Source organism: Calidris pugnax, unplaced genomic scaffold, assembly GCF_001431845.1.
Source record: "Calidris pugnax isolate Ruff unplaced genomic scaffold, ASM143184v1 scaffold132, whole genome shotgun sequence".
Lineage (NCBI taxonomy): Eukaryota > Metazoa > Chordata > Aves > Charadriiformes > Scolopacidae > Calidris > Calidris pugnax.
In genome coordinates this window covers 2,765,872-2,790,896 of record NW_015090910.1, presented here as the reverse complement: position 1 = coordinate 2,790,896, position 25,025 = coordinate 2,765,872, and the positions used below count along the sequence as shown (strand labels likewise).

At 42.2% G+C, this 25,025-nt stretch overlaps 1 protein-coding gene across 12 annotated transcripts in view; it reads left to right on the top strand.

Moving 5' to 3' along the window:
- The window catches only part of RIMS1 (regulating synaptic membrane exocytosis 1), a 227,620-nt gene that overhangs the window by 85,678 nt on the left and 116,917 nt on the right, over nucleotides 1–25,025 (top strand). For all 12 annotated transcript variants that reach the window (XM_014949336.1, XM_014949338.1, XM_014949348.1 and 9 more), the window contains 2 exons: nucleotides 23,663–23,730; nucleotides 24,468–24,578. In XM_014949336.1, the coding sequence (XP_014804822.1) occupies nucleotides 23,663–23,730; nucleotides 24,468–24,578 (179 nt within the window). The remainder of the gene's footprint in view (nucleotides 1–23,662; nucleotides 23,731–24,467; nucleotides 24,579–25,025) is intronic.

Genomic DNA, 25,025 nt, shown 5'->3' with positions numbered 1-25,025 from the left:
CCGTCCTCTCTTACCTAAACATCGGCTCAGTCAGATGTACTATTTTCAATTCAGTATTGAACTAAAATAGAAGTTTTCAGTGTGCAGAAATGTTTAAAATAAAATGATGCCCCATAGAAATGTAAGGTATAGGTAGAGTGGATAAGACTGTATTGAAAATCAATAGCCAAAAATGGCATATAAGGTAGATACTGTGAAAAAGTTACTTTTTAACATTTGCGTTCCCTAGAAACACTGTTTGGGATTGCATTACCCTGTCTTCTGAGCACAAAAAAACCCTTGTGAAAGTGGTATTCTTAAATACAAAGTGAACTAATATAGCCAGTACATCCCCTGGTATTTCCTGTAACCATTTAATATGTATTTCTGCAAAATTATTAATGGAGTAATTCGCAAGCACCGGAGATGCTTTCTTTCCAACAAATAAATGTCTTTTGCAATCCCCTGGGATTTTGCCTCTTTGGTGGAGGACCCAGAGATTTATGTTGAGTTGTTTCCATGTTGGAATAAATCTAGAGAAAGACCAAAAAAGGTCATCTCAAATTTCTTTTAAAAAAACAGTCTTCACTCTTTACAGGACACTATTACTGATTGCTGATAATTTTTTTCCTGCTATTATTAATATAGACTGCAGGAGTCCTTATTCTGAAGTCCATACCAGCTAAACATTAGGTGGACCGAGTTTCTGGCGACAGCGCTGTTCTGGCCAGGCAGACCTGCTCCTCTTCAAGGGCAGAAGTTGCCTTCATACTTGCTTCAGAGTATTATTACAAATGAAATGCAGACCTCAGTTTAAAACTGAGCCCAGCTTCTGCCTGCTGCCGTCCAATGAAGAATGCAAATTAGATTTGTAGTAAGTTTGAGGAAAAAGTACTTTCTTTAGAGGTTAAAACCAGGAATTTGTATAGAGCTAGTATATTTGTGTCCAGATGAGGTTGTGGGTGACTTCTTTCATCCTGTGGTAGATACAAGAGTTATTCTAGGCTACTGTCATGTAGCCTTTGAAACTGGAAGATAAAATAGTGTTGGAAATTGGAACGGCGTGAGGAGGCACCGAAAGCTGCTTATGTACTTTTATGCAAATAGATGTGCTAATGATTTTACATTTTGCATACTCATTGTTCATATTTGCCTAAACGTGTATTTTATTCACACCATCAGGGTTGAAAACATACCTGATACTCGCATGTTGTCAGCAAAATGGTAAAAAGCTAAGTAAAGCTCATTTTGTGTACTTGCTAATGGATTTAATTGGGGGTGAGGAGAGTATGATAGTGCTGGAGTCCTGTTACAAAAAAGCCTCCTGAGATGCCATTCCAGTTACTGTCTGTGGAGCTGTGAGCATTTCATTCATGCCTTTCTTACGGTGTTGGGAGGAACAGAGCGACCTGATTTCATGTGTATAAATGGAGCACAAAAAAACATCAGGGAAAGGATATAGAAAAGAAGTGGCTTTAAATGTTTTTAGCTGGGTGTTTTCACTGAGGTATTTTAAATCTGGAGTGTAGGCAAGTCAAGTTGTACTGTAACATCTGCCAGCATATTTTAACATCTGTTCGTGTGAAGAGTTGGGCATGGAGCTGAATTTGTTTTAAAACGTGACTGAGCTTTACCTTTTTGTAAAATGAAATACCTTTGCTGGGAAGATTGTTAGTTCTTAGAAATCAGTTCCAATTTATCTTCTAGCCCTTGGGCAATAATTTAGATCTACATCTGATTCAGATGTTAATGAAAATATAACCTAAAGTGGTTCTAGCTTCAGAATTTTGGTCAGTTCTAGCATTATTCAATGCAATCCATATTTAGTACTTTTGAGTAGCTGAAATTATTTACGGTGCTTATGGAGTTGTAAATAAGTACTTATTAAATTAGTGTTGGGTAGTAAGAAGCCGGTCTTGTGTATAAGAATTCTCTAAAGTGCATACATGCATATGCAAATGAAATAAGCTGAGCATGAGTGGGAAAATACTGTTGCCAAGAGCTCCAGCACTTCACTGAGATATGTAGCCATATAAATGGGAGTGTCATGGAAGACATATGGCCGAATTCTCTGTTAAAATCCCCATTTCTCTAGTTTACCCGAAGAAAGTTGTGAATGTGCTGGAGGAAGCTCACAGAAAAGCAGCGAGGTTGACCGAGGTCTATAAAACACAATATATAAGGAAAATTGGGATGGATTGAGGTTGAATCCCAAGAAGGAAAGAAAAAAAAAAGATAAGAAAAAGGAAAAAAAAAAAGGGGGAAGAAAGGCAGGGAGGCAGGACTGGGCCTTAAGTGGGAAAGAAGAAAGTGGAGGGAGAAAGAGATGGAGTGAGAGCTTCTCTCTTCCCCTGGAGAGTCAGTTGAAATAGAGGATCCTTGGAAATAAAAATAGATTTCTAAGTCGCCTCACTAGCACTGAAATTACTCTACGTTAAACCCGCTGCTGTTGTCCCTGCAGCAGGCTCTGGGCTGAGGTGGGGAGGATGGGGGTTGAACCCAGAGTAATCCAGACTGTAAGTCATCCTTTGGTCACATGTTAAGTAACGATATTTGATAGCCATTTCCAGCACAAGTTTATCTAACAACAATCTAGTTTTTGAAAAGGAAAAAAGAAATGTACATTTTAACTTACCAAGAGACACAAAGGGTTAAATCTGGACAGTTTCTTATGACACTGGCAGCTGGCAAGACTTATGTTTTGTTGCTATTAACATGCTTTGTCTTCTGTGTTGCTTGATTTTTCACGTTCCTTATTTTAGTGTTTGTCACTTACCTTTCTCCTGCACATCTAACTCATAAAATAGCAACAAATTTGTCTTAATAGTAGTTTGTCCAGTGGCAAGATGAGTACTGTCATTACGAAACGGGGTGTACTAGAGCGTGGAGGAACTATGGTCGTATGCCCAAAGAGAGGCAGCAGCTGCCAAGCAGGGCAGCTTTGATTTGAGAAGCTGTGAGGGTCTGGACCTGTAGAGAAACCCAGCTGCTCTCGAGGTTTCTACATGGAATACCCCAGTTCTGGAGAACGTTCAGCAGTCAGTTTTTTTCCTGTAGAAACCATCAGAGGTTGGATGTGCAAGAAGAGCGGTGGGAGCTGTGGGGCACGGAGCCCTTTCTAAGGGACCAAGAGGGAACCGAGAGCTTTTGCAAAACTTGCCCTACTTTAGCTGCTGAGCGCTGTTCCAAACGCAGGCAGGGAGCGGGAGGTAAAGCTCAGCCAGCCTGGAGCTCAGCCTGGTGCTTGTTGTGCTCTGTCCCCGCCAGCGACTAGGGCCACACAGCCACTGGCCCCCTCCTCCCCGCGGGGACGGGGAAGAGAATCTGAAGAGTAAAACTGGGAAATATCTTGTGTTGAGGTAAAGACAGTTTAATAAGCAAAGCACAAGCCTTTGGTGCAAGCAGAGCAGCACAAGGAGTTCACTGCTGTGCTGTCAGCAGCATCCCCATCCCAGACCCTAACACAGTGCGGTACCAGCTGCCAGTAGGAAAATCAGCTCCATCCCGGCCCCGACCAGGACAGTGACACAGCCAGAGGAGGATCCTTTCACCTTCCCTGCTCTGCTGTTGCCTATTTTGTATATGCCTATACTGTTTGTATACCATAAAAGTTATGTGAACTGCTACCGGGCATTTCCCATTATTCTTTTGATCTGAGGGCTCAGAGGAAAAGGGGAACTTTTCCAGGATGGACCCAAACTGTATTTGGTAAAGCTGCGTCGCTGTGGGTGGTCTGTGCAGCACATTGACAGGTGGGTTTAGGTCTTGGGACTGAAATCCAAACCTTGGCTTTTTTCTACCTGTGGGTAAGGTGCCCCCCTTTGGGTGAAAAAGGAAAGCCTGTGAAAGAAAAAGGTAAATTAATTATTGGCTTATTATAGAACAATACATTCACTTTTATTAATTTTAATTTTAACTAATTATAGAGTTAACTAGGAACAAACAAGTATCTGATTCTGTTATTTTCTGAAAAAGTTCATTATGTTTCCTTTTCTTAGTTACAGTGATTCAGTGTATTCATTCTGACCATCCTAAATCATACTGAGTCCAAACATGGGTTATATCACGTGGTACTGAGTATTATTGGTTAGCATTTTGTGTTAATATTTCTCTGATATCCTTGATACCTTTTTTGCTTCTAATAATGCACTTAATTACAGTCACATGCAGGAACCGTATTCCAGTTTCTTTCTTTCAGCACAACTTTAAGTAGAAAGACTGGTTCTATTCAGAGCAACTTGGTCATGGTTTTATACCAGTTTTCTAAAGGATCTAAGTTCTTAGTACTTTTTAGAATTGCCGTGGGATAGCCTTGGGCAGACTTGAGGGCACACACAGCTTTTTCCCTCTGAATATCAGTGGCACTCTAGATTTGTTTGGGAGTTGCCAGTAAGAGTGGCTTTCTGGATCAGACCTGAGCTTTGAAATCTCCTTCTGGTAGGTAGGAGTCGGTGATTTAATGGTTGGCTTTTTGATAATTTGATTCTTTTACTGAAAATGTAATATATCTTTTCACTGGAAATGCAAACTCAAATATGAATGTGAATTCAACTGTAAACTCAAATTAACTGTTTCTAAAACTTTGCTGTTCATATTAAAGTTTATTAACGAAATAGAATTAATAAGCTAATAATTAAAAATGTTTGCCTACTTTTATGGGCCTATCTATATTAAGCTATATTAAACTTCCATGAAATTTTATTTCTTTTTTTTTTTTTTTGTGATAGGCTAGTAAAAGAGTTCAGTGCTATGAATTAACTTCTATGTGTTGCTCAGAGAAGATGAAAGCACCACACATGGGTCTTTTTAACCCTTTAGGCCACATGCTCTTAACCATTAAAGCTGTGTGTAAGAGGCCACTAGATGGAGCAAATCTAATTTTTATCTATTGCACTGTTTACACAAGACACTCTCTTAGCAAAAAAAAAATAATAAATGCAGGCCCACCTTCCTAATCGAACTGGTAATTTAGAAACCTTCTTCAGATCTTATCTCCATGTGCATTTTTCCATAGGCAGATTTGCATTGCCCTGTGGGTTCAGTGTTGGAGACGGTGTATGGGATGTATTCTGGATATGGAAATTAGGCTGACAAGGATAGGTCTACAGAGCAGTTATTTGTTACATGAGTTGTGTCCGATCCTCAGAAAAAAATAAACATAGCAAAAAAAATGTAGTCATTTTTTGAAGATCATGAGCTAGATTCTCAAAAATCTCTGTGCTTAAGAAATCTTGCTGATATTTCTGGCAAAATTGAATATATTCTTCCTACTGATCCAAAGCACTTTTCCTTCCAACCTAATTTTTTCTGTGACCTAATCCATAAGAAACACCTCTTTAATGAGAGCACTCTGTTCTCTGCCTCCGAACGCTGCAGTGAAGTAGGGTCAGGAGCAGAAAGAAAAGATACAATAGTGTATACGAATGTTTTCGTAGTCTGTTTTATTGTAGTTTCATAACATTAGTAAGATGAGATTTTTTTGGAGGGCCGTACATACTTGTGAGTGTACACGTAGCTGTTCCTGTGAGTGAGAGTGCGGGTGCACTGTGGGAAAGGACGTGTGCATTCCATCACATCTGGCGCGTCTGGGTACTCGGGGTACCATGATGTGTACTTGTAGGAGGGTCCTAACGCTGGGTCTGACATCCCAGAGAGGAGTTAGAGGTAGGGAACAGAGCTATGTGTGATTATAATATTTTTGCTTTATTCTTTGCCTTTGTAAAGTATGTGAAAGTCAGACTCTTCTGCACTGAAGATTATCGGCAGGTGAGAGAGGAGATGCTGTCCTGGAGAAGCCTGATGCTGTCCTTGGAGCGCCTCAGCCCTGCTCCCGCATCTCTGGAGGGAGCTGCAAATCCCAGAGCCAGGGCTGTGGGGTTTGGGTAGGAGGCAGGGTGATTTGCAGAGGGAGCTCACGCTGTGCAAAGCAGCGCTCCCCGGAGACACCCTTTAACCCCTGTGCAATTTATTCGTGGGGTTCTCACAGCAACTGTGAGATGAGCAAACCCTTCTGCTCAGTATAGAAGTGACTTATGCTTACAGATGGAATGGAACCTCACCAAAGCAACTCGCAAATACAAATTTAAATAGATGTAGATTCTCAAAACTTTCTGGAGTTTGCCGTTTCTGCCGATTTTTATGTAACACACTGGGGTTGTCAGCATACCCAGGTAGGCTCGGTGACCTCCTGTGGAGCAGGTGTCACAGATTTGCCCGTACCGGAGTCATGGCCAGCTTTAAGCAAAGACAGTCTGTGGGAGGCCAAACCAGCCCCCTGGGAATGGGAATTGAACTGAACACTTAGGAATAAATCCAGTTGTGCTGCTGCGGACTCTTTTCCTCAGATAAGTTACTTTGAAATCAGTTACACAAAAAGTTGATTAATCTGTTCCTGTTACTCAGTTTTATGTCTCACGGCCAAGGAAGTCTTAGGGAATGGCTATTCCTACTGAAAGGAGACACTTAGGAAGACATTAGTTTTTGCCGGTGAACAGATTATTTTTAATCTTTTTTTCTTTTAAACAAACAAATGTTTCATTTAAAATTCTAGTCTATCAGTATCCTTTTCCTTAAAAAGACAAAACCCAAACCAACAACAAATAATGATATTAACTTAAGGCGTGCTGTCAGACATCATTATCTGTGCTGTGGTGGACCTAATCTTACTTTGGCCTAGAAAATTATTATAAGGATTAGAAACAAATTTGCTGGCAATGCTTTAACAAACAACAGGGTCACTGTTAAACCCTGTGTTTAGATATGTGGATGGTTTGGTTTTTTTTATTTGGATAGTATACAACATTTTTAAAGTAATAGAAAATGCTATTTAATAGAGGTTCACCCTTTGAAATGGTCAGTACGTATGGTACTGCTGCTCTGATTTCCAGGCTTAAATCTGAAATTTTTAGAGTTCAAGGACCTGGGAGGAATCTAACTTGTAGGAGAAACTGGAAATTAAACTGCATCTATGCAGACTTAGGCATTAAGGAAAATAAGAGGAGGGAACGCGAGTTGAGCTGTTAAAAGTGTCCTGAACTAGAGAAATAGAACTAGTGACACACAGCTGTCTGTTACTCTTGGCTGGAAAACAGCCTGTGTGTGATTCCCTTCAGGACATGCATTGGGTTTGGTATGTAATGGGGCGGTGGCGGAAGAGTTTTGAAAGGGAAAAACAATTTTTTTGGGAGGAAGTTTAGTAAGGTGATATGGCTGACTTAAATAAGAAGTTGTAATGATGCTGTCACTGTAGGTTGAATCTCCTGTTTGTGCTGTAGCCCAGGTTTGTAGTCAATACTTTTTGCTTGGCTTGTCTTTTAGCAGGAAGACTCTTCCTGCAGGTGGTGACACTGGATTGATTGGAGCCAGGTAGTTCTGTGAGCTGGTGCCTGTACCCCAGCGTGGCTGTCAGAGACACTGCTGTCACACACCACCTCGTCCCAGCTTCCCCCGCCGCAGGCAGGGAAGGGACTCTGTGGGTCTTCACATCCAACCTGCTGTAGGGCATGGGAGCTGGGAGAAACCTTTCTCTGTGGAGACTTTAACACTGCAACCAGAAATAACAGTTATAAGTTGGGAACAAAAGGAATATTTTGATCGTATTGGTCAGTAAATTGGAACTCAGTGGCTGTGCATCAGTTCCCATTTCACTGGAAGCGTCTGGCTTCTGGTAGCAATTGCATGGCTGAGCAAATTGTTTGAACTGGGGTTTGGTTAAGACCACCTCTGGCTGTGAAAAAGGCTGTCCAGCAGCTGTTTTAGAGGCATTGTAAGTAAATTTGTTAAGTACTGCCCTTGCTACAAGGAAAAATATTCCACAAAATCTCTTTTCATACAGCGGTCAGTTCGCCAGCCAGTGATGTCAGAGAAGGTCCAGAAGTCATCAGTAGATTTGACAGTGCAGCGTTGATGTTCTTTGTCTTGATGTCAGTAGATCCTCAACGAAGGCCAGTTACCAAAATGATCAGCCTGAGGAGATGCCGGCTTTTTTAAATAGATGCAGTAACTAAGATAAAAGCATGCAAAATTACCAGATCGTGAAGGTTGGATAGCAAAATGATCTCAGCCACAGCATCTGTGGGATTGAAGGCCCAATGCAGGTTCTCCAGTGCAAGCGTTCTTCTTGTCTCCTTCCAATTTCAACCATTTCATCTTCCTCAGATGAGTCAAGAACAATCAAGTCGGCAGAGGGGGGGGATGAGGAACCAGAATATTGGTGGAAGCACAGTAGAAAACAACTGGCAATGAAACTTGGAAACCATGGAGAGAGGAGCAGTAGATCATGGGGTGTTTCTTTACTGTCTCTCGCACAGCTGTGTGCCTGTTCCTGGGGTTTGGCTGTGCAGAGATGCCCTCTGCCTCCCAGCAGTCCCCCGCTCTGCTCTTCTGTGCCGCTCCCCTGAAGAACCCTTGGGAGGAAGGTGGTGAAGCCCCTTGTCTGGGATGCTGGTGGGGAGCACGCTGTCACCTGCTGCCACGGGTTTGTTTACACTGTCTTTTTCGGACAGATACTGGGTTACTTCACTTCCACTGTGAACTGGTTGGCTCGGGTCGAGGTTTGAACTAAATGCGGTGGAGTAGTGGTGGCATAACACTGATTTAGGCCAAGCTAAATAAAAGGCAAAACGTAATGGCTGCAGTTTGTCCCTCTGTTCATGTGACGGCATCATTTCTGCTCTGGTGCTTTTCTTTCTTGCCAGCTGGCCAAAAGAGTAAACAGAATATGCTCATCCCTGAATGGGAAGGAACACTGATGAGCTCTAACAGGTTTGATGGGTGTTTGAGGGCAGACATTCCTTTTAGGAGATCTGTGTCTTTTTCACCCCAGTCATCTCAGTTCTTGAGAGTTCTTGAAAAACCTCTGGTTTTTCTCAGTAGTTACGAGAAATGACAGGCTGAGCTATGTCAATCTGTTGAAAAAAAAAAAACAAACAACCACTTCTGTATGTGTGGATAGATATATTTATACATAAAAGTCTTTCTCTTGTAAATAGTCAACAATTGTCTTTGCAAAGTTGTATTTTGCCAGAGAATCTGAAAACTAGTCAGTCCTCTGTGCTAGGTAGCACTTTACTGAAGAGAAGACGTGCTTATGTTGCACAAGTGCCCAGAGAATAGAGATGTTTTAATTAGCCCGGTGTCAGCCAAACTCTGCACTTAAACCTGTCAGAGACAAGTGTGTTTTTTCTGCTGAGTCTGACTCTGGGTGCAGAGCCAAAGGCTGCACCCAAGTTGTCTATGATCCCAGGAGAGCATTTGTGGTCTGGAGTGCTGCCTGCTAAGCAAAGGCAAGCCTCGATTCCTCCCCACCAAGCTTTGTTTTCATGCTTTATTACATACCTAACACTTCACCAGCAGCTGAACTTCAGTCGTTTGACCATGGCTTGAGTGAAGTGGTTGTGTCAGTTCTCCACTTGCCTCATAGTTCACCAGTCAATCCTTATCCCTATGATTCCACTACAGAGACACTGGGAGACGTGGCTGAAAGCGATGCTGCGGTTACGTGAAACAAGAAGCACCCCGCTGCTCTCCCCGTGTCTGCAGATCATGAAATTGTACTGGTCAGGCGTGATTTCCCTTTTGTAAAGCTGTGCTGGTGGCTCCCAGTCACCTCCTTGGCCTGTATGTGCTCAGGACCACCCTTCAGAAGGGTTTGCTCAGGTTAGCCTTCCCAGCCCTTTTTCTGGTCTGCCTTGGGAGAGCTGTGACGTTTGCCTTGATCCCCAGCCCCTGGGGATCTCCCACAGCAGCCAGGACCTTTTGGAGTGGATCAGACAGGGCTGGGGTAGGAGACGTCACATACAATGTCTAGTGGAGTATCTAAGGCTCCTACAATTGTGTTAGAGTCTCTTCTCCATTCTAACTTGTCTTTGAGGTCTGGGAACTATAACATGGGCCTTTTCTGTTGTTTCTCTCATTCCCTAAATTAAATTCCAACTTAAAGCATAGGGTTTTTTCCTTGAATTTCTCTTTCTGTGCTACTGAATTAATACTTGGGACCATTCTCTGGCTTTCTGCTTTAAAAAAAAAAAAGTGTTGTGACACTTCTGTTTGAGAGGAAAGCTGCATTTTCACCCAGGCATAAAACTGAATAGTACATTTAATGCTTGGAATTTTACCTCTTAGAACTTGACAACTGGTAAGGTTGGATACCTGTGCGGCATTGTTCAATGTCATTCTTTTCTGAAGATCTTAGAAAGTTTTATAAGTGCAGGAGTGTCATACCTGGTTTGAGATGTAGAAAAATTATTAGCAGGAAGATTACGAAGGAGCTAAAATATGATGGTCAGAATCTAAGTGTCAGGGCACAGAGTGCTGTGCCTCAGAGGATAGGGGCAGTAAAATAATTTGCAGCGGTAAACACCTTCTGAGATTAGATGGGCAATTTTATCCAAAGCAAAGGCTGAAATTGTGCTGTAAATTAATTATGTATTTTTACTACAACAACAGAACAGTAACCAGATTTCCAGTCAGTTTCCAGTAGCCTTGCTACTATTAATGTATGTAAAAGTAAACCATCTATCAGCACTTGATTCTCAAAGGGTCAGATGGGCCTTTGGGCCAGCCAGAAAGGCTCTATTGGACTGGGGCTCTTCTGTTGCTTCTCTCTTCTCTTATTTCTCAAGCAAATACCTGCAGACACCACCTCCATCTAGAGCTGAAGCAGTTCCATAGGGTCCTTGAGCAGGGCTGGGGCAGGTCTCACAGCAGGGGGACCGATGGGTAGAATTGGTGTTGAGGATGCCTGACACACATCTGACACGTGGGGCGTGGGAGACAGTGAGAGCTTCAATACCACCACAGGGCACAAACAACCTTGCTAAATGCATTTGGGAGAACAGTTTATTATTTTTTTCCCACAAACGAGCATGCTATGGGAATGACAGGAACATATTTTAAAAGTCAGAAAACAAGCCCCATACAGTGCAGTCTCTTTAAAACATTCTGAGGTTGTAGTGAGTAAATCATTTTCATCTGCTGAGTTGGGTTGTGGCAAAATCCCCTGCCTTACATAGTGGGGGCTGCAAGGGGAGGAGGGCGTTCAGGATCCGGGTTAGGTACCTTCTGAAGATGAAGAAAAGCCCTCAACATGAGCGCTGGCAGAACAGGAGGAGGTCCTTCAAGGAGAAATGCAGAGGGATCGGTGGGAGAGCGGGTGTGCTGTGGAAGCACCGGGCACTTGGTGTAGTCTGTCTTTGGTCCCTTTTGCAGAAATGTTCTCCAGCTTTGGGAGAAAGCTGGGCGTATGTTCCCTGGTCAGTAGATGCCCAGATGATCACTGTCTCTTGGAGTATATGAAGCCTGGACATTTTCCTCCTCCAGAGAATCATCTCCCAGTGAGGACATATCAGTGAGAAAAGCAGATGCAGACAGCTGTGTTGTCTTTCTGCTCACACTGTGCTACTGGGGACACCGAGGTCAGTGGTGGCCGGGGACATCAGCCATGGCCTTTGTTGTTGCCTGGTGGGTGAGATGGTGAAAGGCAGAGTTCAGTACCGTGGTTTGATTGTGTCATCCAGAAGTACAGGGAAACAACTTGATTAAAAGTGCATTTTAATTATTACTGGTAGGTCTGTATATGACTACGGATGACAGAACTCAGAGCTCTCATTAGCTTAATTATTTATATTTTATCCCTTATAAGCTTCTCTTTGAATGGAAATTTAAATAGGTTAGTTCATTGTGCATTGTTTTCTCACATTTTAGTTTCTAAACAGGCAGGTTTTTCGTATTTCTGAAATCCTGCAGTATCTAGATATGCTGCAGAGAAACATGTATTTTTACTGAGGAAGACTGGCTTTGCCAAAGAAATGGTTTTATTGTTGTATGGTTTGGATATGATTAAATTAGATTAAATTCTACAGCAAATGTTATTAGCTGTAATTTTCTAATCATCTGGCTTCTGCAAATCTGCCAGTATACAGGTTCTTTTTTTCTCTTGTATTTTGAATATGTAATTTAGAATACAAAACATTATTTCCTTTTTTTTTTTTATTTGGAATATATTTTTCTTATATAAAATGACATTTCCACACACATGTCTGTTATGTAAGAAAAGTATTAAATCACAAGTCATTTGTAAGAAATGGTAAATTTTTGAAGGGCTATTATGTTTTCTGTGTGCTGGAAGTAAATCTCCAGCTTGGGAAGTTTTACCTACCTCAGCCCAGCCAGGTTTGCTTTACACGAGTGTTTCAGTTACACAGTTCAGCAGAAGTTGCTCGGTGCCCCACTGCTGAACACCCACAGCGATTGCAGCAGCAGGGACGGGTACCTGAGCTGGTGTCTGCTGCTGGCTCAGAAGCACTAAGAAACTTCTTTTGTGTTCTATCCGTAAAGGAAGGATCTTTCCCCCCCACCCCATCTTATTTCCTGAGGATTTTTAATGCTGGGTTCCTAAAATCATTAACTCCTTGTGGGGACTGGAGCTCCGTGTGACTGCAGCGAGCCTGTCTGCACTAATGCAGGCTCCGGTGCTTCGCTTCACTGCAGAGATTTGTTTGGATGACAAGAGCTCCCGGAACCCTCTCCGGTGTCACCGGTGCCGAATGGTTGACGCTGCAGAATAACTTGGCTTAGAATCAGGACGCAAGGACCTTAGGGACTTCTTTTATACCATCTCCTCCACACTGAAGTGGATTTTTGCTTGCATTACGGTTCTGCCAGAGTTGCAGGCTGGAATTCACAACCTGCTAGATGCCAGTTGTGCTTTTATAACCATTCTCTTGCTGATGCTGCTATGTTTGCTGGGTTTCTTCAGTTCCTGCTCCATACCTTGCATTCCGGGCCAGGTAAACAAGTGGCTGTACAGTGCTGAGGGTTTAGATACGTTTTTATCTTTTATATTTTTTTAAAATATATCTCATTATAAACAGGTTTCTTTAACTGTACAGTTTGCATGGAGACATTGTGTCCTCTGAATGTAAACTATTAATTGTAGCAAATATTCAGCTTAAGCAGGGAATACGGAACCATTTTGCCTGTAAGTCTGTGTTTCAGTTATGTTTATACTTTGAAAGCTCTTGTGTCAAATATACTTTGACGTTAGTGAAGCTACGTGGCATGAGTTTTTAAACAGAAAACTATATTTTGAAAGCACACATCAAAATGTAAATGTGTTTCTGAAAAGTAATAATATTCTCATTGCATTATGACTATTTTCAATATTGGAGAAGTAATGGATACAGAATTTAGAAATTTAATTCAGGTAACAAATAATCAGTGCTGAGTACTATTTCTCTTTGGCAGAAGACAATCGATGTGTCCTTGATGCCCTGAATTGTGCTATTGGTACTAGCTTTAACGAGTTCAGAATGGAATATGTTTCTGTTACCTTTATTTATCCGTATTATTTTGGGGTAAAAAAAATCATCAAACCCATGTTGATAGAACAAGCATATGTTTGTTTACCATAATATACCGTTATGGTTATACTAAGAATATATGGTTTATAATAAATGTACAGTTGTGGTTATTTTGCATATTACCTCTGCATCATTTTATTTATATGATAGTATTTGCATATTATCTCTGCATTGCACTTCCTGAATCAGGGAAGGACATCGTCCCTTTCCTTAGGGGGGCAAAAAAACCTACCTGTATTTGGAATAAGGTCTCAGCTAAATCACTAAAGGATCACAGGGGAAAGTGAGAGGAAGAATTGATGGTTGCAAATCCCTTGGGGATTATGCAGTGTGCTGAGAATAACAAAGATCTTTAAAATCTTATATCTAAGTAGTTAACACTGTCTGTAAAAGTCATTTTTGAAAAGTAGGGGGTTTTACTAGAAGAATTAATCCTAAAGACGTTGTGATAGAATAAGTCGTGAAAGAGGTTTTACCGTCTGAACTATTACAGCTGTGTTAGTTCATGTATTTTAAGAAATCCATGTGTGGAATTCATTTCTTTAGCAGAGCTTAGAGGAGAATAAAAGTACACTGAGGGGAGAATGTGGAGAGGTGTGTTTTGGAGGAAACAGGGCTGAGCAGCAATCGGAGCAAATCCAACAGAGATGGAACTGAAGCAGCAGCAGGAGCATCAGGACAAGATGCTGCTGCTCAGGTTGGGAAGGGGGAACAGGCAGCCTCAGCTCTGCATGGAGATTAAAGGATAAGACCGGAGAAATGCTGGGGTTCAGAACAAAGTCTTGCACTCTCTCTAATGCTTAGGAAGTTTTTTGTAGCTGCATAAAGAAAGTAAACCTCTGTTTCTTCTTTGGGGTGCTCACTGTGGTAGGGAGCTGTAAACTGTCTTCCACCTTGGCACCAGTGGGTGCAGGAGGTGAGGTGGGTTGGGGTTGGGGCGTACGGAGCTGTTGCAGATGCTCAGGGCTGGGCTGTGGGCAGTGGCACACAGCAGCACGTCTCTAGCCTTTAGAATAGCATGGAACTGGGACAACCGAAAGATATTTTAAAATCACACTAGCCCCACGTTCCCTGGTCTGGCTTTGGTCTCTCCTGAGAGCATTTGCCTTTTTTTGTGTAATAGGCTATAGAGTTATAAAGGACTGTTAATCCAGACCATCTATATCTCTCCGGCCACTAAATGTAACTCATCTCTCCCCCATAACCGCACTTCAGGTAAGCTAAATATTGCACTCTGAAAATGTAGCTGTGTGCCGCAAAGAGACAACCCAGAGGCTGAAGTGTCCTTGAGGTCACTGTCACTTCAGGGTGTTGGTCAGGCGTAGAAGTCTCAGAAGACAAACCATGATGAAAGTTAAGCAAAACAAAAAACCCACCGCCACCAAAACCTCAAATTCCCTGCCAGTTTGGCCTGTGGGGGTCTCTGCTTGGTGGCAGGCAGGGTGCCCGGGCTTGGCCTCGGGCCAGTCCTGCTGCATCCTCACGTGGCAGGGCCATGGCTCCCCAGGCGTGGCCCGGCAGCCGTGCTGTCCTCTCCTCTCACTGCTGTGACAGTGTTCCCACCCCGTCACCTCCTGCACAGCTCCTCCTCGAGGGGCTGCTTGACTTCCTTGCCCTCTTTGTACGCTCCTTTATCCCTCTATGAGTGCCCAGCCCTTTCCTCCCCGGCTTTGGACTGGGCCCTCTTCTCCCCAGCCCGTGTTCCCAGTTTGCTGGGATGGCTCTGTTTGTCCAGTTTGTCCAGCCCTGGTCTCCTGTAACATTCTTTTCTCCTGGGGGTTGAGTCACCTACGAACAGAGTGTGTTTCTGTTTTATTACCGACACTGGCAGTGTGAGTGTCGACTGCTGCTATCCCAGACAAGCAGGACAGACCCTGTGGAAGGAATTCTTTGGCGTTTTTTGTTACCAATTTTTTTTTTTTTTTTAGACTCTGCATTTCTAAAAAACTTTTCACCTTATGCTGTACTATCACTACTTACGCTTGTTCTGTTCAGCCACCTTTTGTGGTGTGACTCTGACATGGCATGCTCATGAACAAAGCTCCTGCTCAGCTGAAGGTGATTGGTCCCTGCTGTTCGTTACCTGTCCTACTGCAGTGGTAGGAAATGAAATTGGGTCAATTTATTATTGACACTTTGATTTTAATTTTTTTTTTTTTTTTTTCTCTTTTAGATCTTGTCTCTTCTCTTCTTACTGTCTTGAAGGTGATTTGATTTATTTTAGCATTTTTTCAGGAACTGATACTAAGCTGAATGGTCCTTAATTTCTCTCCCCCATCCTTTTATAATATGTGCTGTGTTTGTCCTTTCCCAGTTTTATGCAACTTCATCCAAATTCCACTAATTCTCAAGAAATAATTGTTCTCTCTCTGGAGACATTCCAAACCCACCCGGACACATTCCTGTGCAACCTGCTCTAGGTGGACCTCCTCTGGGGGGTTGGACTAGACGCTGTCCAGCCGTCCCTTCCAACCCCATATCACTCTGTGATTCTGTGAGATATCTTCAGACAGGTCTAAAGAATTCGCCTAGTGTGAAATGTATCTAGGCAGTCTGACCTTTTCCTGCTTTGGCATAGCATCTACTTTTTGCGCTACAGACATTGGCAACTTGTTTCTATGAGTTTTATTTGAGTTTACTTTTAAGAGAACTTATTTTTTAAAAAAAACAAACTTAGCTACCCTGATATCACTTGCTGATAGAGCCAAATGGTGCCAGACTCTTTCCATAGTCTTCTAGAATAGCAAGTTCTTGGTACCAGACACCAAGTACTAGGGACTAAATATATGCAGAACGTTATCAATTGTTTTTCTTAACTTTGATGTTTGCATTAAATTTTGTATATTTCTCATTTTATCTTGATTGCTTCCTAGTACCATATTGCTGTTCAGGGGACACTTGCCATTGATTGTTGACCACCTTCTAGAAAATGCACCATTTCTGAGTCAGCTGGGCAGCCTTTGACTGTGTTTTTCCATTCTCTGTATTGGACTGGTTGTGCCTCTGACATTGGTGTTATTTCTTCAAATGCTTCTGTGATTGTTGGACTTCTTTTGCTGTCATGGCTGCTTCCTCACTTTCCCTAGGGCTGGCTTGATTTGCTTTTGGTTTGCTTTGGGTTTTGGTGAATTTTTTTTTCTTTTTTTCTTTTTTCTTTTTTCTTCTTTTTTTTTTTTTGTTGGTTGGGTTTCTTTGTGTAAAGTTATTGGTTTTTTCAGCCTTGATTTTGAATTATAATCTGATTCATAAATCATATATCAGACTGATTCATAAATCAGTCTTTAAGAAATACTAAGATAAAAAATATTCAACTGAATCTTTTAAAAAATTGTCAGGGGAAAAATAACAAAAGAGACTAAAATGAAGATATTACATTCTTCTGCAATTAACACCTAGTCAACTGGTTTTAAATGTCAATAGAAAAAAAAAACAACAACTAACAAAACCAACCAACCACAAACACACACAAAGAGTGAAAACTGTTTTGTCTATGTGGGCTTTTTGAAATACCTTCTCCTATGTCTCCGTAAAAGGCAATCCAGTCAAATCAAAATAAAACCCCAGGAGAGAATGATTGTGTTAGGCTGGAGAACTGCATGGCACACTTGGTGTGCTGGGCATTCCTTCAGAACAGCAGAAAATCTACTAAGAGCTGCTAAGGCTCTTATAGTGTGCAGGGCAGTTGCATGTCCACGTCTCCAGAACTACCAGCCCAGGTGGCTTTTGGAGATGATGACTTATACATTTCACAAATTTCATCACATGCTGACAAAAGCATTATCGGGAAATCATGCCAAAGCTGAAATAGTGTTAATTATATGTAACAGGAACTCAAAATAAAACTCAAGTTATATTTTGGACAGTTCACATAAAATTCACCTTGCACCCAGATAAAAAGAATGTATTGAAAGAATTTTTAGTAATGAGCCACCAACTAATCATTCCTTTGCAAAATCAAAAATAATTGTGAATTTGCAAGCTCTTCTAAAGAAACAGCTTTGCAATAGTAGCCAAGGGAGAAGTCAAACGGATTTTTCTTTTCACTAGGTTTAGTTTAATATTAGTATCCTTAACAATCAAAATAGTATTTAATGAGTTCACTATTTCCTTGCCTAATTATTTCTGGTTTGCAAATATCAATTAGCATTGCAACCTGCACCATGCTTACAATGTATCTACCACTCCAGAAAAGATTTTTAAACTGTGGGGTTTGTTTCAAAATAAAATGCCCCAGTGTTCATTCTGTGTGAGACAGTTAAATGTCTTTATCTTCTAAACACAGAAGTAAGGAATAAACCTCTATTTTTCGCGCGTGCTGGGTGAGCCCAGGTTGTCAGTTTTCTAGATGTAGACCATAGACCCTTTTTCAATGATTTTCTGTTACTTGGAAATTAAATTAAGATGTAGAAAATCATTTCTGTATCTCATTGTTTCATTAGAGTGGCTAAATAAATGTTGAACTGCGGGAAGGAGCCCAGGGGCTGGCGCTGTCTGTGGGAGCTCTGGGGGTCTCAGCCGCCTGTGCCTGCCCCGCGCTCCCGGGGTGAGTCTGTGTGGCTGTGAATTGTCACTTCTCCACCTGAGCTGTGGAGTCTGACAGGCTGTTAGCACTCAGCGTTTGGGACACGTGCCAGCAGGTAACTCAATGCAGCCATTTATTCTCTGTAAAAGTAAACCTGAGCGTCGCAGCTGTGGTGGTTCTTCCCACGTGCTGCCCCAGCCAGCCCGTCCTCCAGCCACAGAACCACCACCACACAGACCTCCTCCGGCAGGGGTCTGAGCTCTTGGCTGCTGGCATCTGAGGTGGGTTAATTTGGGAGCAAGGAGATAACGAGCATTTTTGTGAAGCTCTCTGTCTATAGGCAGTAGCTGGCTTTGAATTCTCTGCCTGCCCCTCGGGTGCAAGGGCTGTTTGTGAGGCCAGGGTACCTGGCTGTTCTCTTCCTGTGGTTAGCTGGCAGCCCGACTGCCACCATGGAAACGTGCTTTGTGTATCTGACAGGGTAACATCATTAGCATCTTCTTTGGTTTTTCTTGGGCATAGAAGAACTTTCTTGCTTAGTGTGATGACCTCTCACACCTGTGTCAGCAGGTTGTGATGGCAGTGACTGGGCTGAAGACATTCACCAACGGCACGTGGAGAGGTCTTCTAAGGCAGGAAAGCTCAGGCTGTGAAGAAGGAAAGCAACTGAGTTGATGCATGAAGTTTCTTTAAATTTATTGTAACTTTGTGCAGGTTGATACTTGTCTTCTGTTGATTTTCACCTTGAGAAACAATTGATAATTTCCATGAGATACTGATGCATGTTCCATGGAAAATGTGGAAGAATTAAGAGAGGATGGACCAGGTCTTTGATAAGCTTTATTGTCTGTTTAATGCAGGCTGTATTTGACCCTAAAAATTGACAAAAGTAAATACATAAATGGCTATTACATGTATTAATTAGAGAGATCTAGTCTGTCTAGGTAGGAAGCCAATTGTGCCTTCATTTTAGATGCAGCTTCTGAAAATAATTGTCTGAGATTCCTAGTTACGTGATAGAACTGCTTTATTAATTAGCAGCTGCACGTTAGGCTCAATGAAGTGCCTAACACGGGCTGACTGGCTCTTATCGTTAGACTCTGCTTCTTGTCTCCGTCACGGCTGCTGATCCCGTGCGCCTGGCCGTGAGCAGTGTGGTCTGTCTGGGGGGCTTTGGGGGAACACCTCGGGGTGTTTTATCTCCGCTATTCCAGCTACTTTGGAAATCAGTCATACATGGTGATGGGGTTTCTCATATTTTGTGCTTGTTTTGCCATTGCAAGAGAGACAGAGAGTTGCTCCCAGCGCCAGCGCGGCTCGGCAGGACTTCCCCGGGAGGCACGGTGGCACGGGCAGTGCTGCTGGAGAGAAAATGGGGTTTTGGGGTGTGTATTTTGCTTTCCCTTTATTCTGAAGGCACGCATGTTATGGATATAAAACCAAAGGCAATTATTAGAGTTTTACACCCCATTTTGAAATTTGATCAAAGACTGCAAAAGACTTTTCGAGGAAAAAAAACTCAACACATTTATGTCTTGTAAAGTAGATTTATGTTTATATCCATCTGTGTCCACGAGTAAAGTAATCGAGCAGCAGCATGTTAATAGGAAAAATATTTCATCTCTGGCAGGATACAACTTCTTAATTATTCCCTCAGGAAAAGAGGTTTAATAGATATATACTTGTTTCACTCCATTAGTCTTAAGTAAATCATGCATTATAACTGCAAATGCATTTTTAATAATGTGCTTTAAGTTGAAATGCATCTTAGTATGTTTTAAAAATGTATCTGTAATGTACAAAAATAATGGTATAGGATATCTTTGTTTTCATAGATATACTATATCTATGAAACATAAGGGGCTTATTACTTTCAAGTTTTTCATATTTTTATATTTAAAGCTTTGTTTAAAATGTGTTTAAAAGCAGTTTAAGCCTGTAAATCAATTATCCACTCCTTAGAAAAGTTGTTTTTTCATCCTCATAGTATCTTACATTTTTCTTATTTTACTAGTTATTTTTAGTTGCTTTTTCCAGTGGAGAGAATACTCAGTGTATAGGGTTTGGATTTTTTTATTTTGGTTTTGGAGGGTTGTTTTTTTCTTGAGAATATATGAAATTCTGAAACCATGCTTTTAGACAGTAAGCTTTTTGCATGTTATTTATATTCCTGGGTCTCTGTAATACTAGTTCAGTTAAATTTATTTGTGTAATTAAACAAATAGTCAGTTCTGTGGTGTGGCAGTGCCCCAGAACGGTGTAAAGAGGTATCAAGGAAGAAGCGACAATGCCATAGGATGATCAAGGAGAAATTACTTTTAAAAGTCTAGCTCAAGCAGAGCTCTTGACTGCAAATGTCAAGACGCCAGTGTCAGTGCTGCACAAAATACTTTTTAAGCTTACTTGTGGATTTTGTTCCTATATGTTATAATTTGTATGTTCTATTTTATGAATGTAGCCTAACTGACGCTTTCCGTTGCAAACCCCTTTTTGCAGTGGTAGATTCAAACAAGAGCTGGCTGTTTCACACTGAATTTTAGTGGACATTTTAAAATTCAGTCATTTTTCAAGAAAGTGAACTTTTTTCTTTCTAAGTCATGCATTTTTGCAGCTTTTAAATTATTCACCAACTCGTAGACCTCTCCCTTTCAGTGAAGAGCTGTGATTTGAAAGCTGCCTCTCCGCGGTGCTCCGGCTCCGTGAGGCCGCGTTTGCGGAGCGGCTCCTGCTCCCAGCGCCCAGCAGCTGAGGCTGGAGGGACCTGGCCCTGGAAGGAACCCGTGGCTTGGAACTGACCAAAAGGCAGAGCAGTCTGGAGGGGTGGAAGGGACAGGAAACTAAAGGTTTATGTGGGGGGGGAGAGGGATGTGAGGATGTAGCTTATTATCAAGGGGCATGAGAGGAAGGAGGGATTAAACTACACAAGGTAAAGAGAGGACACCAATGCCAGAAGCAGAGGGAGACAGAAGATGGAGGGTGGTAACAAACTGGACAGGGAAGAAAGGCAGCAAAGGGTAGGTAGAGGGTGAAAAGGTAAGTTCAGCAGGGAGGAGCCAAGGCAGAAGATGCATGAGAGAATCTTGCTACAGCAGGAGCTTGGTGGGGAGGGATGCTGGATGCATGAATCAAGTGGTCATGGGTATGCAGTTACCAGGAGGAAGAGCAGCAAGGAAACTTGGAGTTAGCAGCTGGTCCTGGGGAAGGAAGAAAGGAAAAGAGAGCACAGAGCGATGGGGACAAGAGCAGAAGTGTCTTTGGGCACTTGGGCACACACCTCTGTGTGCCGGAGCTGTCGTTTATTCCTGCCTGAGGGTTCCTTTGCTGCTGAGCAAACAGCTGAGAACTGGAGGGGTCTGGGCCACAGCTCCCAGGCCGCTGCTGGCCCTGGGGTGGCACTCTGGGTTGGCAATTTAGTGGTGGTCTTGTTGCCCGTTTTGAAGTCTATAAAGGTGCAAGGAATGATAAAACTAAATATAAAAATAAAAGTGAAAGATGGTTAATGTGAAGTTAAGCTCTCCAGAACTGCAGTAGCTAATGCAGCCACAAACTGCCTCCTGTGGTTATGCACATGATAATTACAAGCTGTTTAAAAATAAGCTTATGCATATGATTATGTAGATGGTAAGCTATTAAAGATTTTATGGATGACAAAGTGGTGCAACTTGTATTTCATAATCAGCATCTAAATATTTGTAGAAACCAGGACAATTGTTCACGTAAATGTATATCTTCTTCCTTGCTAGGAGTCTGCTGTGTTTGGGCTTCTATTGGATGCCCATGTGTTAGTAAAAGTATTGATCTAACTGGGATTATAGAGATGTGTTTTCTGAAATAAGATAGTGAAGATGTATTGCCTAAAGTGTACGTAATTAATAGAGTGCATTTTCTGAAGAACGCAGACGGTATCAGCAATGAGTATCTGACTTTAATGATAAAGTAGGGTTTTTTACGCAGTGGCTTTTAACTGATTGGTGAAGTGTATATAGGAGTGTTGTTAGGAGAGCATGTGAAGAGTTGTTCCATAACGAAAACTAACTCTGGGACGTAATAGTTAAAGACTTAAGAGAAAGATCCCTTGTGAACTCAAAAGCAGTATTATGAAACTGTTCCACTGACGTATTCCAAATGGTCAAGGTTCTGTTCCAAAGTGAGGGGGAGACATGCCCAGAGTGCAGGTGTGGATGTGACCCTCAGTGCGAGGTGACTCTGTCTCTGCCAGGGTCTAAAACTGACTCTGAAGTGATAGTTTGGATTTTGGGTTGGTGGAAGTTTTTTTTGGTTCACATTTTTAAAGGCATTCTAAGCTAAATGGCAGAATCATCGTCTTGTTTTCTCAGACAAAATTAAAAAATATCTCCCAGTTATTTCAGATCAAGCTTTTATATACTACTGATATTGCAAGAGGCCAAAAGAGAGAGTTCTCATTCTCATTTCTAATGACATTATGGCATTTTTGTCAGTTCTCGGTGGCAATGCCCAGAGGGATGAAAAAAAGCCAAGGTTCAGAGCTCACAGGTACATTCTGTTTAGAAATAGAGGTAGCACAGGAGCAGGTCAGCCTTGTTCCTGCTGGATCAGTCTCACATTTACCCTTCTGTCGGATCTCTTCTGGCCTGTGTCGTTCCCCCGTGTCCTTCCCGATGTCCCCTGCACCGGAAAGAGAACTGCCCCCTGAATCCCACTGCCCTGTTCCTTCCTCTTGCAGTCCCTGCCTCTTCCTCTTCCTCTCAGAGTGCAAGGTCACACCAAGCCTCTGTCACAGATAACTGCCAGGGAAGCTGGGAGCTCTTCTGCTACCAACTCAGCCTTTTACAGCTGTACTATATTAAGTCCAGCTGTGGTTTCCTGAGCTTTTTGTAAATCCATACTCTCTGTGGTGTCAGGCTCTGCTGCCTTTCCTGCCAAGCCCTGCCCATGGCTCCCCTCCTTGGCCCCATGCGCTCACGGCCTCCGGGCCCCTGTAATTCACAGGTTTATTCTTGATGTATGTAGGATATAAGTTCATTCTAAGCAAAACGAGAGATTTGAAGCTCCTCTCCGCTGTTGGCACTGTTTGTTATGTTTGTGTGGCTGTTCTGCCTGCTGCCCCCTTCCCCAGCCCCCGGGGTATCGCGGTGCTGATCGCTCCCGGGCAGGTCGTGCAGCGTGGCTGCCTGTCAGAGAATCACAGAATGGTTGGGTTGGAAAGGACCTTAAAGATCATCCAGTTCCAACCTCCCTGCCCTGGGCAGGGACACCTCCCACCAGATCAGGTTGCTCAAAGCCCCGTCCAACCTGGCCTTGAACCCCTCCAGGGATGCAACCTCCACAAATTCTTCCTGCTATGAAGAGGGGTCTGAGCGATGCTCTTGCCCAGTGCTGTGGGCCATCCCTTGTCCCAGCTGCTGGAAGTTTGTCCTGTCCCTAGGGGCTGTGTGGGGTGTTCTCTCTGCTGCCAGCCCCGCTGTTCCCCAGCGTATCTGTCACGGAGCCGGGGGGAGGAGGGCTGGGAATGCCCTGCATGGGAGCCATTTGGGGAAGACGATGGGGCAAAGTCAAAACCACCTGGAGCACACAACCCATTCTGAGGTGCAAGAAAAAGCAGGAGTCCAAATAAATGCCTTATGATGTGGTTTTGGTTTTATATTATTAGGGTATATTGTTTCCAACTTGCTAAAGGTTAATTTGACTCTTAATACAGGTTTTTTTAATTATTTCATCAGACTATTGCACATTAAAATTCCTGCATACGGGAGTGATCGTTCGTACGTCTTTCTCTGTTTGAGAGATTACACATTTCTTTCTATTCGTGTTCTTCCAGGTGACTTGGATTATTACTGGCTGGATCCTGCCACGTGGCACAGCAGGGAGACATCCCCTATTAGTTCGGTAAGAAATAGGGAAAAAGAGGTACATAAGTATGAATTAAAATATTTAATGATTATTTCAGTTCAGCATAGACATTTTGTTGTAAAAAAGTATTCCACACAAAATCTATGAGAATTTGGTTTAGTGAATCATGGAAATTGAAATCACACAGAAATTCTCATCAAAATATATCCTAGTAAAATTGCCTGAATTTTAACTTGAATTTCATTCTTTTATAGACTTGATACTAGGTTTCGCTGCACACCACAAAAGCAGCTGTGAGTGTGATGCTGGTCTGGGAGAGATCACTAACTTTTTCTAGTGACTTGGAGTGGGACAGGATCATATGGATTTTTATTGTATAGTGAACGCATGTGGTGAACTCCAGAATATGAATATTATTCTAAAGAACAGAAATTACGAATGCGGTTTTCAGGGTCATAGAATTTAGAAGTAAATATTTAATTCCATTACCTAAGGCATGTTTTAAATGTTCAAATGTATTGAACTTTGAATTGTATTATAATTCTACCTGCAGAATTAGTGCTGAGATGTTTTTGCAATGGGCATAACTGTTTAATGAAGCCAGAGTCCAACAGAGACACTAACAGAAAGCTTGGGTGCCATATGTAACGTGTCAAGGATGTTTGTGTCTGCTGTGACATAATGATCCAGAAATGTTATTGGTGTATAAATGTGCATCTAAACACAGGGAGATAGTTTCACTTCTTTAATTCCATTGCTTGCTTTTTTAACAGCATCCAGTGACGTGGCAGCCTTCTAAAGAGGGAGATCGCTTAATTGGGCGTGTTATTCTTAACAAGAGAACAACCATGCCAAAAGAATCAGGTGCATTATTGGGGCTAAAAGTAAGTATTGCATGGTTTATGTGGTAAATGAAAGAAACTTGCGCTGACCTTAGACCTGGAGGTCTAACATTCAGTCAGAGGACTCTTCAGTTATATGGTCATATGACAAAAACGTATTCCATATTTTTAGTAAATTTTGAAAGTTATACAGATAAATTATGAGTGTAAATGTAATCTTTCTATGCAGTCCTCTACTCTACTCATCCATGGCAAAGGAGCTGAACTGTTTTGATTAAAAACTGTATGTTTATTCAGCTTCCTGTCTGCGAGACGCACGCTGCACACTGCAGTGCACTAATGGAGTCCTGCCTTTTCTAGCTCCACTGTTTTGCATTTCAGTCAAGTAATTTGTCTCATAATCCATATACATAAAAGTCATTCGGATGCACATGTTTATGAGATCAGTGTTTAAAATCCACACAGCCATTAGGAAACAGAAATTTTGCA